We start from the raw sequence: 16,654 nt of genomic DNA, 5'->3' as shown, positions 1-16,654 counted from the left end.
TCAACAGAGCCGTCTACTTCTGTATTGCTCATGGTTAAATACATTTGTTAATTTTATTGTTAACCGTACGTTGTTTTAATAATTCTCTCGCCTTCCCGATTCCATCCGCCCGCGCCGAACCTCCCCCTCTGCCATTTTAGGGCTGAGTAGCTGGCTATCGGAGCCGCTAACGCCCCGGTCGCCTAACAAGCGCCCGTCTTTCCCACGATCTCAATAGCGTAACGCTAGTTTGTGATTTGGCGTAGACAGAGTGGTACGCTTAACGTACCTGGCGCCCAATTACGTATCGCATCGAAGATATTACGAGGAATGGTCGCCCCGACACCCGGGGGACTCAGAGCCGCGACCAGGGACGGAGGCGAAGTTGGCCGTCGCTCGCGAGCACGGTTACACGTTATAAAGATAAGAACCATCTTTTGTCAGCAAGATACTGGCAATTACATATGTTACCACTAAAATAAAGAATAAAAATTAGTATTATTAAAAACATTTACAAGCTAATAAGTTTTTTTTTGACAATTACAGCAACATTTAATTGATTACAATTCTATATCACACATCTTATCTATCAATCTCATCGGCACCAATGTAAAATCTGAGAAATTGTTACTTACTGATAACTGATCACAATTCTATATCAGGTCACATAACATCTTAGACCTGTTCTTTGTTGTTGCATTGCTGCACTGATGCAATAAGCTAGAATAAAACAGAAATATTGTTTCCCATTCTAACTTATTGCACCAGTACAGCAGTGTAGCGACAAAGAACAGGCCTCTTATCTACAATATCTCATCGACACCAGTGTAAAATCTGAGGTTGTTACTCACTAATTAATGTTTAATTTTACATTGGTGTTGATGATTAAATTAATTAATTAAGTGTGACGTAGGTTAAATAAAAGTTGTAAATATTTCATTTGTTTCGTTTAACAATTACAGCAACATTTAACTGATGCACACATCTTATCTGTTTCATCAACGCAAGTGTAAAATTGAATCAAAAAGTAACATATCTCAATTAAATGTTTAATTAATACATCTGTGATAATAAAATAATAATATAAGAACATTTAGCACAAAAATTTCATAAATTTCACATATTTTCAATAGATTTATTGTTGTATTATAACCTCACACTACACGTCACCTAACGCGAGCCACTGGTAACCCAAGTGATCGACGTCGTGACGCGAGCAGGCCAGCAGACAGCAGACCTGGGGGTCAATTCTGTAATTCAAGTTAGTTCACTCACTTTTTTCACTTTTATCTCACATGAGTTTGTTCGCGCGATTCTGTAACGTCAAAGTGAAAATACGAAATCACTAGATTAACCCTTCGAAGTCACACTTCTTTTTTCTAACGTCGAGATCACACTGGGTGGTTACTACCCATCGTCATCTTTTAAATGCTGTATTTATGTAATTATCAAAGATATGCTAACAAAAAAATTCATGGATAAACTTGAATGTTTGGAAAATGTATTCTGATATTATTTAAGCAAAAATCTAAAACCATTAGTACCAAAACAAATTTTTTAATCTTCCAACATTAGAAAAGTTTTTACAAAATAAATCATAACTTTTTTAATTTTCAATATTTTTAACTAAAAATTTATTGTTCAAGTCTTGTACTTCAAGGAAAAAAATATATCTTTGATCATTTTTTCAAAAAGAGTATTTATTTTGCATACTGAACATGGAGTATTTTAGTATACTAAAAAAACAGGTATTTTCATAGAAAAGTCATGTTACAATAGTATTTACTTGAACGTCACTTTTTTGTATTGTATCACGCAAAACTAATTTGTTTCTCACAAAATAGATTACGGTCTACCGCGTGCACGCAATGTTAGAATGCGCTAATCTAACGTTACATTTTCAAGATCACTGTCCATCTCGTCCACAGATTGTTCTAAATCGTTTGAATATGATGCTTTGAATATGATTTTCCCCGACATCCAAATTAACATTGTTGAAATCATTACGTCCATCATTTTGTAAAATATCTTACATCGGTCGCTGCCGTAAATTATAGACCATTATGCTGCATATTTTCAAATAAATTAACATAAAGATTTTTAAAAAATTCTAGGCATAAGAATCTGTATTATATCATACTTTTACACTTCTTAGACCACAAAAAACACAAAAATTCAAACCACTAAAAAACACAAAAAACTTACACAGAGGTTACACATGGGGTAGCTACCACCCTACCTTGTCTTTGGACAACTGCCAAAAACAAACCAACGCGACTTTCAGTTACAGAATAGTACAAGAGCATAGATGAAACCTTGAATTACCATTAAATGGCGTTACTAGTATCATTTTTTCTTAAATCGGAAAGATATGTGTGAATTCAAGTGATGGGTGGTAACCACCCAGTGTGACCTCAAAGGATTAAAAATGTGTTAAAATGTGATTTGTTAGAGACTGTACCCGAAATAATAACCATAATCGTACTGAACAGGAATTCTCTGTATATGTTTGTTAATATTTTGAAATTATTTCTTTGAATCTGAATTGAAGTATCCTTGCTCTGTTGTACGTCAAAACTGTATAACTAATTTGCGTCTGAAATTGAATTTCACAAAATTCATTGTCAAAGATTGAGAAAGGATCCGAATATATATATCGGAGTCTTTCGAGAAATTCTCAAATTCATTTTATTTTCATCTTCTTCGTCGTTAAGCAATAAAAAACCAGCTACCCCCCAGATAGCAGAAAATATTATCATAAATATTTATAAATATTTTACAAATTTGTTTTCAAAAAATATTTTTTAAAGATTATATAATTATTTTTCATAAACCATTTAGAAATGATACAAAAATTATTATCAACAACATATAGAATATATTTTTAAAATATACTGAAAAATATTTATGTATATGAACTTGAAATATTTTTTATATTCTTTGATAATAATATAAATATTTATTTTAAATATTTTCATAAATGTTTATCATAATTTTTTTTATACCTGACAAACTCGAACATAAAAATATGTACAAAATATTTATCATAAATATTTTTCCTTCTTATAAATATTTTATAAAAATTTTATAAATATTTTGTGCTATCTGGGATATACACACTGGGATGCAATTTTTATTACTTTTTCTTCTTTAGGTTTTCGAGAATTTATACTAAGCAAATAACACTTAATTTTTAATTTTAAAATTATAAACTCACGTCAACAAAAATACGTCACAACGCGATTCCGACACGATGCTCTTCCACGTTTTCTTTCTCGTTCTATCTTTCAGTTTTCTCTCTCGGATCTCACCATTCGACAAGAAATTTCTTTCGCTCGCATTTATACTATGATGAAAGTTACGGAATCAAGAGTTGTGAGTCGGCTCGCATTTTCACCACGATAAAAGTTACAGAATCGACCTCCTGCTCGTTTCAGAAGTGGGGGGTCAAGATATAAACATATGTAGTAGAAAAGGACGGACCTAGACGTTGAAAAAAAACGGACTGGGTACATTTCTTCGTCTTGTCTCTCGCCTATAGGCAGGGAGTAGTTCACTTGGACACAGTAGAATTGGACAGAGTGCAAATGGACACGGGGCAAATGGACACGGTTTATTTCGACACAAGAATTTTGATCACAGTAACTTTGTACACAGAAAAAATAAATTTTGGACAAATTACAATTTGGACACGATAAAAATGTACACCGTGCAATTGGACGTAAAATTTGTACACCGCAAAGTTGTACACCGCAAACTTGTATACCGTAAAGTTGTACACCGTGTATATTGTATTGAAAATCTACTAATACATATAAACTTTACTTTGTTTGCAATGTACAACATGGGTTGGCGACTTCGACGGGGTGGTTGCGGAAGGGAGTCGAAGGCCCCCCTTGCACTTCCTCCCGTGTGTGTGCGTGCGTGCGTGCGTGCGTGCGTGCGTGCGTGCGTGCGTGCGTGCGTGCGTGCGTGTGTGCAAACCATTCTCTGCACCACATGGGTTTGCGACTTTCCACGCAAAACTTTGCGGTGTACAACTTTGCGGTATACAACTTTGCGGTGTACAAGTTTGCGGTTTACAAGTTTGCGGTGTACAACTTTGCGGTGTACAAAATTTACGTATCGAATTGCACGGTGTACATTTTTATCATGTCCAAATTGTAATTTGTCCAGAATTTATTTTTCCTGTACAGAATTACTGTGTCCAAAAATTCCGGTGTCGAAATAGACTGTGTCTATTTGAAACGTGTACATTATTTTGTGTCCATTTGCACCATGTCCATTTGCACTGTGTCCAATTGTACTGTGTCCAAGTAAAAGTCACTCTATAGGCACACTTACGCGCCAATAAGCACACGTAGAAATGGACGGACCTAGACATTGAAAAGAGACAGACTGGGTACATTTCCTTGTCTTGCCTCTTGCACCTTACGCGCCGATAAGCATAAGTACAGGTTAAAAAAGGACAAACCTAGATGTTGAAAAGGGACAAACCAGGTACATTTCCTCGTCTTGCCTCTTGCGCCTTACATGTCTATAAAGTTGACGATAACGACGACGACGTATCTTACATAAAATTTTTGACATTTGGACTTTGCGTCGTGATATCTCCTCCCATAGATCACGTGGAGGATAAATAAACAGTTTTCTGATACAAATCGACCCCAAGCTTTCGATTGAACCTAGTTAGAACTCGATCGGTTTAGCTGTTTCTGAGATCCGATAATCTCAGATGCTCGCAAGTCGCGTACTTGCGTAAAAAAGCACGATCAGGCTTGCGCTGCGCGTTCACTTGGTGCAAGCCACTACCATGTCTCTTAATTTATTTCAAAGCCTCTTTGTACATAAACATTACATGTACTTTACTAGCTTAAAAACTTTGAAATAAATGTTCAGTACACAGACGAGTCTCGCAGAGGATTGAACTCATACACAAAACTTTCAAAGTGCCGCGTAGACATTTGCCTGTAACAAAAGTTACGCAAATAATCGCACTTGTTGGAGAACCTTTTCGCGTGCGTCACGTAGCGCGCCATGTTGGTGTATTCATCTCTGTAGTGAGTAGAGTTTGGTCACGATATTAAGAGACAGAACATTATACGAGACGTAAAGGCAGTGGTCATTGTCGAATATACGATCCGACAAGATCAAGAAATTGTTCGCTACGCTTTGCAAAGGACAGTAACTACAGAAATATTCACTAATGAATTTCATTTACATAACGTATCTGAACAAATAATTCGTAATCGTTTAAGAAAGGCCGACTTTTGTTTTCGTTCTCGTGTGTGAGTGCCGATTTTTACACTTACAAGGGTACTAACGGAAGTGTCCCTCACCGATTTTAATGCATTCGAATTGGATATGTAAAACATAAAAAAATATTAGACTCACATTTTTTAACGGCGTTTAGGAGTTGAAACTACCCCTCAAAAATGACGCTTTTTTCATTTCTGACAAATATCTTTACAAATATAAGGTTTATAAAAAAATGTTCTATACAAAAGTTTTATGGCATTTTATACCTTTTACAATGGTATATTCTTTTTTTTTTAATTTCAATTTTTTAATTTACCCTCATTCCCACCCTCTTTTTTGCAACATTTTAAAAATTTTGTAAGGACAAAAATTAAAGAACATTAAAAACTGAATCCATTCATATATAATAACATATGGGTTCCACCATTTCCAATTATTGGCAAAACGAGATGATAATCTCGTGCTATAGGCGCCGCGCTAGAAATAGTCTTGCGTTATTTTTTTAGTCGCATCACACTTAATAATTGCCTCTTCTGCGTATATTTTTATATTCGAACATAAAAACTGACTATCACATGCATATTAATATATATATTCATGCTACATTTATTCACCCGTATCGTATGCAAAATGTACATCCGTGTGCAAAATGTACATCTGTGTCGTATGCAAAATGTACATCCGTATAAGTGTATATAAACATAACGGGAGGCTGCCTTTCCAGCTCGAAGTTGGTAATATGAACAAGTATGTTGGATAGTGTATTGTCACAAGTATTGTTCTTTTGTGAACATGTAAGTATCTGTTTTTTACTCTTGTCTTTCTTTGATATTATTTAAATTATAAAAATACGTCAAATCATTACTATATATTGTAAAAAAATTTATAAATTTTAAACGTCGCGCCTATAATATTACGGCACTGCTTAGCGACTATCCTACTCTTTGAGTATATATACATGGAGAAGGAATGCCAGCACTGAAAGTGTGTCCAAGATCTGTGCGAGAGAAAGGTATAGCATGATACTTGCTCTCTCTGCGCATGCGTCAAATGTATTATTTACGCATAAGTTATAATGGCTGGCATTGTATGTTTTCACACATACAATTCGTACATTAAGTACAGAAGTGCACAAGAAGTGTTAAAACTGCGGTACAGGTAATAATATTGAGCATGCGCAGAGAGGACGAATATCACCCTATACCTTTCTCTCTCGCACAGATCTTGGACACACTTTCGATCTACATAAAACAAAGCAATTCCTCCTCTATGTATATATACTCAAAGATCCTACTTCATTAACAACGCCCCTCATCGCGCTATGCTGACCCATGATGTAATAAGAAAGGTGAACCCACATCACGTATGCGCAGTAGTCGATGTCTCAACCAATAAGAATTGGGTCCAAATGTTCAAAATCAAATATGACTGCAGCCATGATGAAAAAATTATGTGCATAGTAGTAGTGAGTGGTAGTGAACAGTGAGCATTGAAAGTAATTTATTATTATCTGCAATGCCAGCGTATTGTATAATTAATTGCACTAATCGCACAGACAGTGCACGCAAAATAAAATTATTCAGATTTCTAAAAGATAAAAAAAACATCTAATAAAATATAAATAAAAAATCAGCAATAACAACTGTTTGTACCTCCTATTACATTCTACCAAATATCAAGGTAAATGTACAAATGCCAAGACATGCATTTATATCTGAATGTTCAGATGTAAATGTCCCAACATTGGTACTTTTATCTTAACATTGATATTATAATGTTTTATACAATAATGTAGATAGAAAGATGGAAAAAATAGAGATAGAATCATGAAAAAAATAAAAAATAATAAAAATAAAATCATGCTTACAGTAGAAGATTATAGTATTTACTAATTCAGTATAGGTTATTATTTCTCTTATTACAAAGACATTTTTGTACTGCGCTTGTAAGGGAAGTGCGCCGGTTGTGGGCACGCTCTAGTTGTGGGCACCCCTACGTAAATTTGGACAGCAAGCATACGCTACTGATCTGAATACTGAAAAACGTGTATGTTGACGGTACGCAATTTTCGTGTTGATACCGAAACGAATACACGCATTTGCGTAGTAGCTGTGAGCATAATAAAAATTATTTGCAATAAATAAACAGAAAAGTGATTTTCTACTCTTTTCGAAGTGCGATAAATCGGTGTGAATTCTTTCAAAAAGGTAAGTGTTTCATTGTGTTTGCAGTGTTGTTATTGTATTTTGTGATTTTATTTCGTATTCAACCAAAATTTTTGCACCACATAATTTGTTAGTCTTTTGGAAAAATAGCTGCCATTCCCGGTTATGAGCACCTTCATGTAATCGGTTGTGGGCACCCTTGTTTTTTTTCATTTAATGCGTGTGTTTGGTTGAGAAACTGCGTAATATCGTTCTTTATGTTGACATAATGTATTTTATCACTGTTTTTATGCATTTTATGCATTTTTAGCCACGTCAACCCTGGAAAAATCATTTGATAAAAAAAAATGGATTTTAATGCGCTGTTGCAAGCCATTGAGTGTGGCTTAGCGGACAATAAACCTGTCAAAGGGACTGCTAAAGCATATGGCATTCCTCGGAGCAGTCTGCAATGCTATGTGAAGAAAGTGGCAGCCCAATTTGACATTTCATTCGTGGAAGATGGTGTTTTGTTGGAATTCGTCTGAACCTACTGCCACGGAAATTGACTGCCGCAAACTCCATTAAATGCAATAAATGCAGTCGTCCGGTGCATTTAAAGTGCGCTGATATGCGTACCAGCTACTTCACATGCAAGCATTGTGCTTCTGATTTCGAAGATGAAGAAGGCGATGAGTAATGTGAAAACGTGTCATCTTTTTTTGTTTCTTTGCCAGTAAAGGCTTCTAAAATAAATAAATTTTTATTTTCCCTTTATTTGTGGTGGTTTTCCTTCATATTTTTTCATTTTTAGCGAATTTTTCAAGGGTGCCCACAACCGGGTACAAATTTTTTTTGTCCAAAAATTGTCACTTCACTAAATTTTTGATAAAATTTTTCTAGTTGAAGAAATCAATTTAGTTCCTTCACTGACAGTTAGCTAAGGCCTCTAGCTTTCCACTGGTACACATATGTCTGCATAATATGCATTTAGTCAAAAGTTATGAGCTAAAAACAAAACGGTGCCCACAACCGGCGCACTTCCCTTACTATTCTAAATATTTTTACATAATTCTTCCAAATATCTGCATTTTAAGTACACGCGATTAATATTCTAAATATATATGATTGTGTCGTGTTTGAATTGCGCGATGCATTTGGACCCAAATTTCATTGGCTCCGCTCATCGTGCTGCCATCGCTAATGCGCAATGGTACACCTTTCTTATTACATCATGTGCTGACCGACGCTATGCGAACTAAAAGGCGTCGCTAGTTTTAACTAGGCTCTGCGACTCAAGGCCCTTCCCTTTGTCTAGGGCATTAGGTCAGTAGCACTTCTACGAACAACACGCATGCAGGCGAGCACGTGCGTCGAGCGTGCGACTACGCATTTATACATTTTATAACGCTATGTAATAGTCAACTACGTCGATTTACGGAAGGTGTAAATAAAAGAAGTTCTTGGCTTACAACGAAAGTGGCTATTAAGTCTCAAACTAGTGTATCTTCTCCTGGACGATTTTCTCTTGGATTCAAATATCTCGCGGGTTACGCCAAGCCGGTGTTTTACAATATGCATATAATGCAACATAATAATATATGAAAAATAGAAACGAATAAAGCAAGAATTAAAATACCAGTTAGAGTAAAAGCCTCAATTACTCTCCCCCGACCAGTTACTGTGCCCCTGGTCTTATTTCTGCCTTTAAAAAATTCTGCAAATATATATTCGATAAAGTAAATAATTTTCGCAAAGTACAAACTGTATTTTACACATTAAAAAAGGAATTGTATAATCATTGTGGCTATTTCTCGATTATCTGCTGAAAGAGAAGAAAAAAGAAAGAGAAAAAGAAAATAATAAGCACAGCCATAAAAACCTTTTTTTAATATATAGCCACAAAAAATTGACAAATTACAAATAGAAGTTGACAAAAGTAATATAGAGAATGAAGCTCTAGAGGAAATTACAAAGCATACAGTATTATGTAGTTATATAGTAACAAATGCTTGTTGCTGCAGTTATAAATATTTAGAGTTTATGTATAAAACAATATAAAATTATAAGTGTTGAACAATTACAAAAATTTGATCTATCTGGCAAAAGTAATAATATAGGAATACCTTTGTTTCTCTATTTTTAAAAAATAATTTAGCAAAGTGCCATCAAAATTTGTGAGGAATTCAAGAAGCTACGCATATATCAAGCCAATATATCATTGTTAGATATTTAGGAAGACAAAAATTTGGTACATTATTTACTACCGCATTTCACTCTCTAAATCTTAATCAGTGGATATTCACTAATTCGCAGTGGCATACTTGTAACTGTGATAATCATTGAATATTCACTGACGCAGCCTAAATAAAATGCTTAATACTACAAAATGCGTGATATCCGAACAAAATTACCTTTCTTAAAAAAAAGGTAAAAAAAGGCGCCAAGTGTGGGTATGTGCGCCCATAAGAAACAAACTATTATATTAGGTAAATTGTCTTACTGTCCTATGGTTTTATTGTCCTTTCTACACAAATAATGATATAAAGTAAATGCGCCAATTATAAAAATATTTGTACAAAATTTATTTATTATAACATTTTATTAAAATATTTAATAATAAACGGGCTTGATGATCAAATAATTAAATAATTAAAATCAACCAACGGGATTATAGTAAAGCAAAAACTTGGCGTGCCCGGCTCGTTGAAACGCAGTGACCCATCAATGTTATACAATATAAAAATTATTTATAAAAATAAAATAATAAAAACATAATAACCTATTAAAAACCTTACAAAGATAAAAAAGATATGTCAAGTACATAAACGTATTCAAAAATAATACGAGTTAGCCAAGTATATTTGAAAAAAAACTTAGGAAAATTCTATAAAATCTTAAAAAATTATTTAAAAATGGAATAATAACAAATAATGAAGCAAAAACTGACAGATAGTAAAACAATACTTAAGCCACATTAATCTCATTCTTGTGTATATATTTATTGGTATCAATAACATAATCTTGGAAATATAGAAAAAATGCGAGCCGGGCACGCCAAGTTTTTGCTTTACTATAATCCCGCCGTTGGTTGATTTTAATCATTTAATTATTTGATCATCAAGCCCGTTTATTATTAAATATTTTAATAAAAAGTTATAAAAAATAAATTTTGTACAAATATTTTTATAATTAACGCATTTTTTTAATATCATTATTTGTGTAGAAAAGACAATAAAACCACAAAACAGTAAGACAATTTACCTAATATAATAGTTTGTTTCTTATGAGCGCACATACCCACACTTTGCGCTTTTTTTACCTTTTTTTTTAAAAAAAGTTATACTCCGATAACTTCGCAAGAAAGATAAATAAATGTAAAAATTAAATATATGCTATTAGAAGTAAAAAATAATGAGCAATTTCAATTTTAAGAGAAAGAAACTTTAGATTTTCACGATAAGTTTGAGGTTCCAGAAGCAGAAAAAGTGGATTTATTAGAGGCGGATGAAGACAAAATGTATATTCCAGAAGAAGTGATTTGCGATTCAGTTGAAAAAACAATATCAATTGACTATAAAAGGCAAGCTGTGGAATACTGGAAAAGCGGTAAGACAAAACCGAGATCGCTTCAAGGAGTTAAGCAAAAATTTAAGAAAGTTACATCGATACGACAATTACGACGATGGGAAAACTAAATCGTTCAAGGTGGTAATAGACTGGAAAAATTAAAAAAAAATTCTGAATACACATTATACCATTTTAATGAAGCACTTGAAAAAAAAAATCATCATTCATGACACTGACATTGTTCGATGAACTTCTCGAGCACAAGAAATAGAAAATGCGGCAGGATTCAAAGCTTCAGAGAGATGGGTACAAAAATTTAAAAAAACATAACATTGTGTCTAGAAAAATAACAAAATTTGTTACAAAAAGGTTTCCACTATTAAAACCTGATTTAGAAAATAAATGTAATACATTTATTACAAATGTAAAATATTAAATTAATCGATATGGTGTGAAAAATACTTATAATTCAAATCAGAGTGGATTTCAGTTAAAATTTCATTCTGGTCGTACTTTAGCTCAAAAAGATATTAAAAATGTAGAATCTGTAGTACAGTCTATATCAGCAACCACGCATAGCTATACAATTCAACCGACTATTTCAGCTGATGGCAGATTATTATCATCTCTTTTTATAGTATTAAAGGAAATTACAGAAACATTTGGTCCGAGAGTACAAGAAATATTATTCAACGCGCCTAATATCTTCGTTACGGCTTCAAAATCAGGCAAATTAACATCAAATCATGTTAAAACTTGGCTAAAGGAAGTATTTTTTCCGAATGTCGGGCCACAATCAGTATTGTTGTTAGATTCGTGGAGTGGACATTGTCCTAACATAATTTCAGAAACTAAACCAGATTCTGCAACAGATATTGTTTTCCTAACTATTCGGCCGGTACAACGAGAAAAATACAGCCATTAGACGTATACAGATTTCGGTTGTGGAAAAATTTTATTAAATACTTCTCTGATACTATTATGTTGTTGGATTTGGCTTTAGATGTTTATAATAGAAATAATATATTGAAATTACAATCATTAACACACAATCAATTCTCGTCGCTCAGATTTCAAAATGTATTTAAATATGCATGGACTAAAAGTGGATACGTACAGAATGTATACGATGAATACCTACAGGCTATACCAATAGAATTTGAAACACTAGTAGAATTTTGTTTTAAAAAGAATTCTAAAGTAAAATGCGATCTTTGTGACGAAATAGCCATAATAACTTGTTCTTGGTGTAGAAAATCATTTTGTATAACACATTTTTTCCATGAACATCATCTTTATAATGAATATGTGCCATAAATGGAAGGCATTTATAAACAAATTCTATATTAATTTCTTTAAAAAAAGATGTTTCTAGATTATTAACACTGGTAAGCAGTTTTCATTACCCATGAAACAAATATTGATATCCTTTTACTTCTGCCTGATAAAAATTTTTATTTGTATAAAATTATGTTTGTAACAATTATTCCAACCTCTTTTCCCTTTTCCTTTATTTTTTCTTTTATTTTCAATCATAATATTTTTTAATTAATATTTAAAACTTATTAAATTAAATTAAATTATTTTTATTATCAAAGTGTGCTTTGTGCATATAGTGTAAATAACATAATTAGTGCATAATTAATGCGAATAGTTATTGCAGTTTATATTGTATACTTTTCTCTTAATATGATATTTTGTTATATTTGTATTTTTCAATATTAAAAATATATTTTGCTTTATATTAATCTGTATTCGCATTTGTAATAATGAAAATGTACATATGCACATACGTATATATGCTACTTCCGTTATATATATGCATTTATGCTTTATATCGTGTAATATGTTGGGTATTATGTAATTAAGATTAATCCATTTTTATGTTCTAATATAAAAATATACGCAGAAAAGATAATTATTAAGTGTGACGCGACTAAAGAAATAACGCAACACTATTTCTAGCGCGGCGCCTATAGCACGAGATTATCATCTCATTTTGCCAATAATTGGAAATAATAGAACCCATATATTGTTATATATAAATGAATTTGGCTTTTAATGCTCTTTCATTTTTGTCCTAAGAAAATTTTCAAAATGTTGCAAAAAAGGAAGTAGGAGTAAGAGTAAATTAAAAATTTGAAATTTTTGAAAAATATGAATATTGTAAAGAGTATAAAATGCCATAAAACTTTTGTATAAAAATTTTTTTATAAATCTTATATTTTCAAAGATATTCGCCAAAAACAAGAAAATACGTTATTTTCAAGGTGTAGTTTCAACCCCTAAACGTTAAGATGCGCCGCTAAAAAAAATATGGGTCTAATATTTTTTTGTCCTACAACATATCCAAAGCGCATTAAAATCGAAGGGACACTTCCATCAGTTCCCTTGTCAGTATCGGAGCTCCTAGCCCTGATGATGCAAACTGCAACGTTTGCGAAACGTCGACGCAACGCTGTATCAGGACGCGGCATATATCCGGAAGCCCTTTCTATTGGAAGCAAATAAGAAATCAAATAAATAAGAAGAATAAGAGAAAAAAAAGCAAAAAAAAACAGTAGTTAGACAATAGTCCATGAAATTGCAAATTCATGATAAAGAGTAACAAGCAAAATGTGTTCTTTACAATAGTTATACAATAGTATTACCCAGCAAAACAACGCCTATTACACATGATATGCTTGAGTGTATACCGTATACTAAAGCATGTATCAAAGAATCATTGCGAATGTTTCCTATCGCCAGTGGCGTTCAAAGAACTATACAAAGAGATGTTCTCATAGGAGGATACATAATACCAAAAGAAGTATGTATCTAATATTGTTTTAAATTGCAGAATTTAAGGTTTATAAATAAAAATAAAAATAAAAATAAAAAATAAAAGAAATATTCATAACACAGCACACAAAAAAGTGATCTGTTACAGAAAACTGACTGTGAGTACCATATCCTTAAATGTTTTGACTCACTAAACACAAATCCAGTTTTAGCTTCATAAGCTTTAAGTAAATCGCCATAAATGACCAAAAATGGATGAAATGTTGCGAAATCATCGCTCCTGTTTGTTAATATCAGCAGAACTCGAAAGGTGTTATAAGGGTGTGGATATATTTTTCGAATGTATTTTGACTCACTAAACATATCCGGTCTATCAACAGTTTTGAGTAAATCGCCTAAAATTGCCATAAACTGTGAAAAATACAAAAAAAGTATTTCGATACAGGTCATTTGCTTTTCCCATTTGCAATTCACTGAATACAAGTCTATAGTAAATCAAGCTCAATCACTCACTGCTTGAGTGAGAAATGCCAAAGTTTTGAAGATCGAAAATTTTAGAGAAGACCGAGAGATCACTACACAGGTTGTTTGAGGGTAAAAAAGAATGTTACAAACGCAAAAAATGAATCTAATATTTCATTATTTCAACAAAGGAAAGTAATGAAATCAGGCTAACCTTTTTTAATTGGTCAGAAGCCGCGATCTTTATAAAAGTTTCAATCTTCAGAACTTTGGCATTTCTCACTCAAGCGTGTAATTAGCATACTACACTCAAGTGAGTAATGGAGCTTGATTTATTATAGACTCGTATATTCAGTGAATTGAAAATGAGAAAAGTAAAGAACCTGTATAAAAATAAATACATATTTTTCACAATTCATGGCAATTTTCGGAACTGGTTGATGGACCATACCAAATTTGTGTTCAGCAAGTCAAAATACATTCGAAAAATGTACCTACATCCTTGTAAAATATTTCGAGTCCTGCTGATAATTCCGCCATATTTCATCCATTTTTGGCGATTTACTTGGAACTGGTGAATGATGAAGCTAAACCAACACTGAATACGTGTTCAGCAAGTCAACATATCCTAGGGACATGATACTCAGTCCTCTGTAACAGACCACTTTTTTGTGTGTGCCTGTGTAATTTACCTGCAATAAATATTTAGAGTCCATTTTTTGGTAAACTTACCTATCAGATAAACATGTGTTTATCTTCTATATTATTATATATAAATTGTTTATGCGCTATTACTTTATCTTCTATTTATGGTAAAACAAAAATTTTTATGACACTGTCAGTTGAATAAATGTAGTTCTTTAGAAAATTTAATAAAAAAATAAACTTGTAAAATATTACTTATTAAATAATACTTATTTAATGAGCATTATTATTTTCAAATAGTGACAGTTCTTCAATTTTTTAATTATTTTTCTTTGACTTTTTAAACATATTTTTATATTTACTTTCTTCTGATCTTTCTGATCTTTTTTCCATTTATGGTGTCTTAAAACATTTATATGACAAAAATTAATAAGAGAAAACAGAAGAGAAATTTCTAAAATGCAATTAAATGGAATAAAAAAAAAAATAAAACAAGTAAAAATAAATTACCCTGTTTCTTTATGACAGAATACTTTATTAACAAGCAAATTGATTTTCCAACATAAAATGTAAAAATATTATGTAGAAATAAATTGTAATAACTAAAAAAAAATATTAAAAAAGACCATAAACCAAAAATAATCTTGTGGTTCCAGTGCGGTAAAGGAAGGTGCACTAAACCACATGAAAATAGGCCCTGGCGAAAATGGCTGAATTTGAAATATGTTGTACCTTTTGGGTGACTGAACAAATGTTTCCTCAGGCAAAATGTCAAAAAAATGGACAGTTTCGTCATTTCAACCCTTCAAAAGCCTAAGGTCAAACTAGCAAAGATATCACTTTTGAATTAATGTGGTTATCATTATAAAGGAACAATATGAATTTTTAGCGAACAAAATAGTTAAAGAATAATTTGATTAACAGTATTGTTTAAACAATTTGAAAATATCATTATTTGTAAAAATTAATTACTGATTTAAAGTGAGAAAAATCATAACGAATAGCATTTTCCTAACACATAATTTGTTTTAAAATAAACAATAAACAAATAACTGATAGTGAAACCTATTCTAGTAGCCTGATCCTTAGGTATGAAAAACCAAGTACTGTTAAACAAAAACAATGATATTGAGTGTTTTTATTACACCTGCAATTAGCCTATATTATAGTTAACGAAGACTACTACGTGGAGTAGCAGTGCAATTTTAGAGTCCTTTGGAGTGCTTTTTGTACACAAATCCCTTTGCCTCTCACAATTTGAAGTACTTTTTGTATGTGAGAGGTAAGGAGATACGTGTACAAAAAACACCTCAAATCATGAGAGGCAAGGGTACTCACGTACAAAAAACACTCCAAAGGAGTTTAAAATCATACTGCAACCTCCACGTGGTAGACTGGTAACTATAATATAGGTTAATCGCAAGGTGTAACAAAAACACTCAAGATTATTATTCCTGTTTAACAGTACTTGTTTTTTCATAACTAAGGGTTAGGCTACTGGAATAGGTTTCACTATCAGTTATTTGTTTATTGCTTATTTTAAAACAGATAATGCATTAGAAAAACGCTATCTGTTATTATTTTTCCACTTTAAATCAACAATCAGTTCTTGCAAATACTGACATTTTCAAATTGTTTAAACAATACTGGCTCAAACAAATTATTCTTTAACTACTTTGTTCACTAAAAATTTATATTATTTCCTTATAATGATAAACGCATTGATTCAAAAGTGATATCTTTGCTGGTCTGACCTCAAACTTTTGAAGTATTAAAATGATGAAACTGTCCATTTTTTGACATTTTGCCTGAGA

At 32.3% G+C, this 16,654-nt stretch overlaps 1 protein-coding gene across 7 annotated transcripts in view; it reads right to left on the bottom strand.

Moving 5' to 3' along the window:
• The window catches only part of LOC105833462 (rho GDP-dissociation inhibitor 1), a 70,801-nt gene that overhangs the window by 52,825 nt on the left and 1,322 nt on the right, over positions 1-16,654 (bottom strand). For 2 of the 7 annotated variants that reach the window (XM_036290429.1, XM_036290428.1), the window contains exon 2: positions 269-452. The exons of 2 other annotated variants lie outside the window; for them this stretch is intronic. In XM_036290429.1, the coding sequence (XP_036146322.1) occupies positions 269-413 (145 nt within the window). In that variant the 5' untranslated portion in view covers positions 414-452. Of the gene's footprint in view, positions 1-268; positions 453-1,132; positions 1,230-2,440; positions 2,777-8,854; positions 9,222-16,654 lie in introns of those variants that run through there. 3 more of the 7 variants (XM_036290432.1, XM_036290430.1, XM_036290431.1) reach the window with 3 other exon arrangements.

This window comes from Monomorium pharaonis, chromosome 8 (genome assembly GCF_013373865.1).
Source record: "Monomorium pharaonis isolate MP-MQ-018 chromosome 8, ASM1337386v2, whole genome shotgun sequence".
NCBI classification, from domain to species: Eukaryota; Metazoa; Arthropoda; class Insecta; order Hymenoptera; family Formicidae; genus Monomorium; species Monomorium pharaonis.
This window is presented reverse-complemented; position numbering and strand designations above follow the sequence as displayed.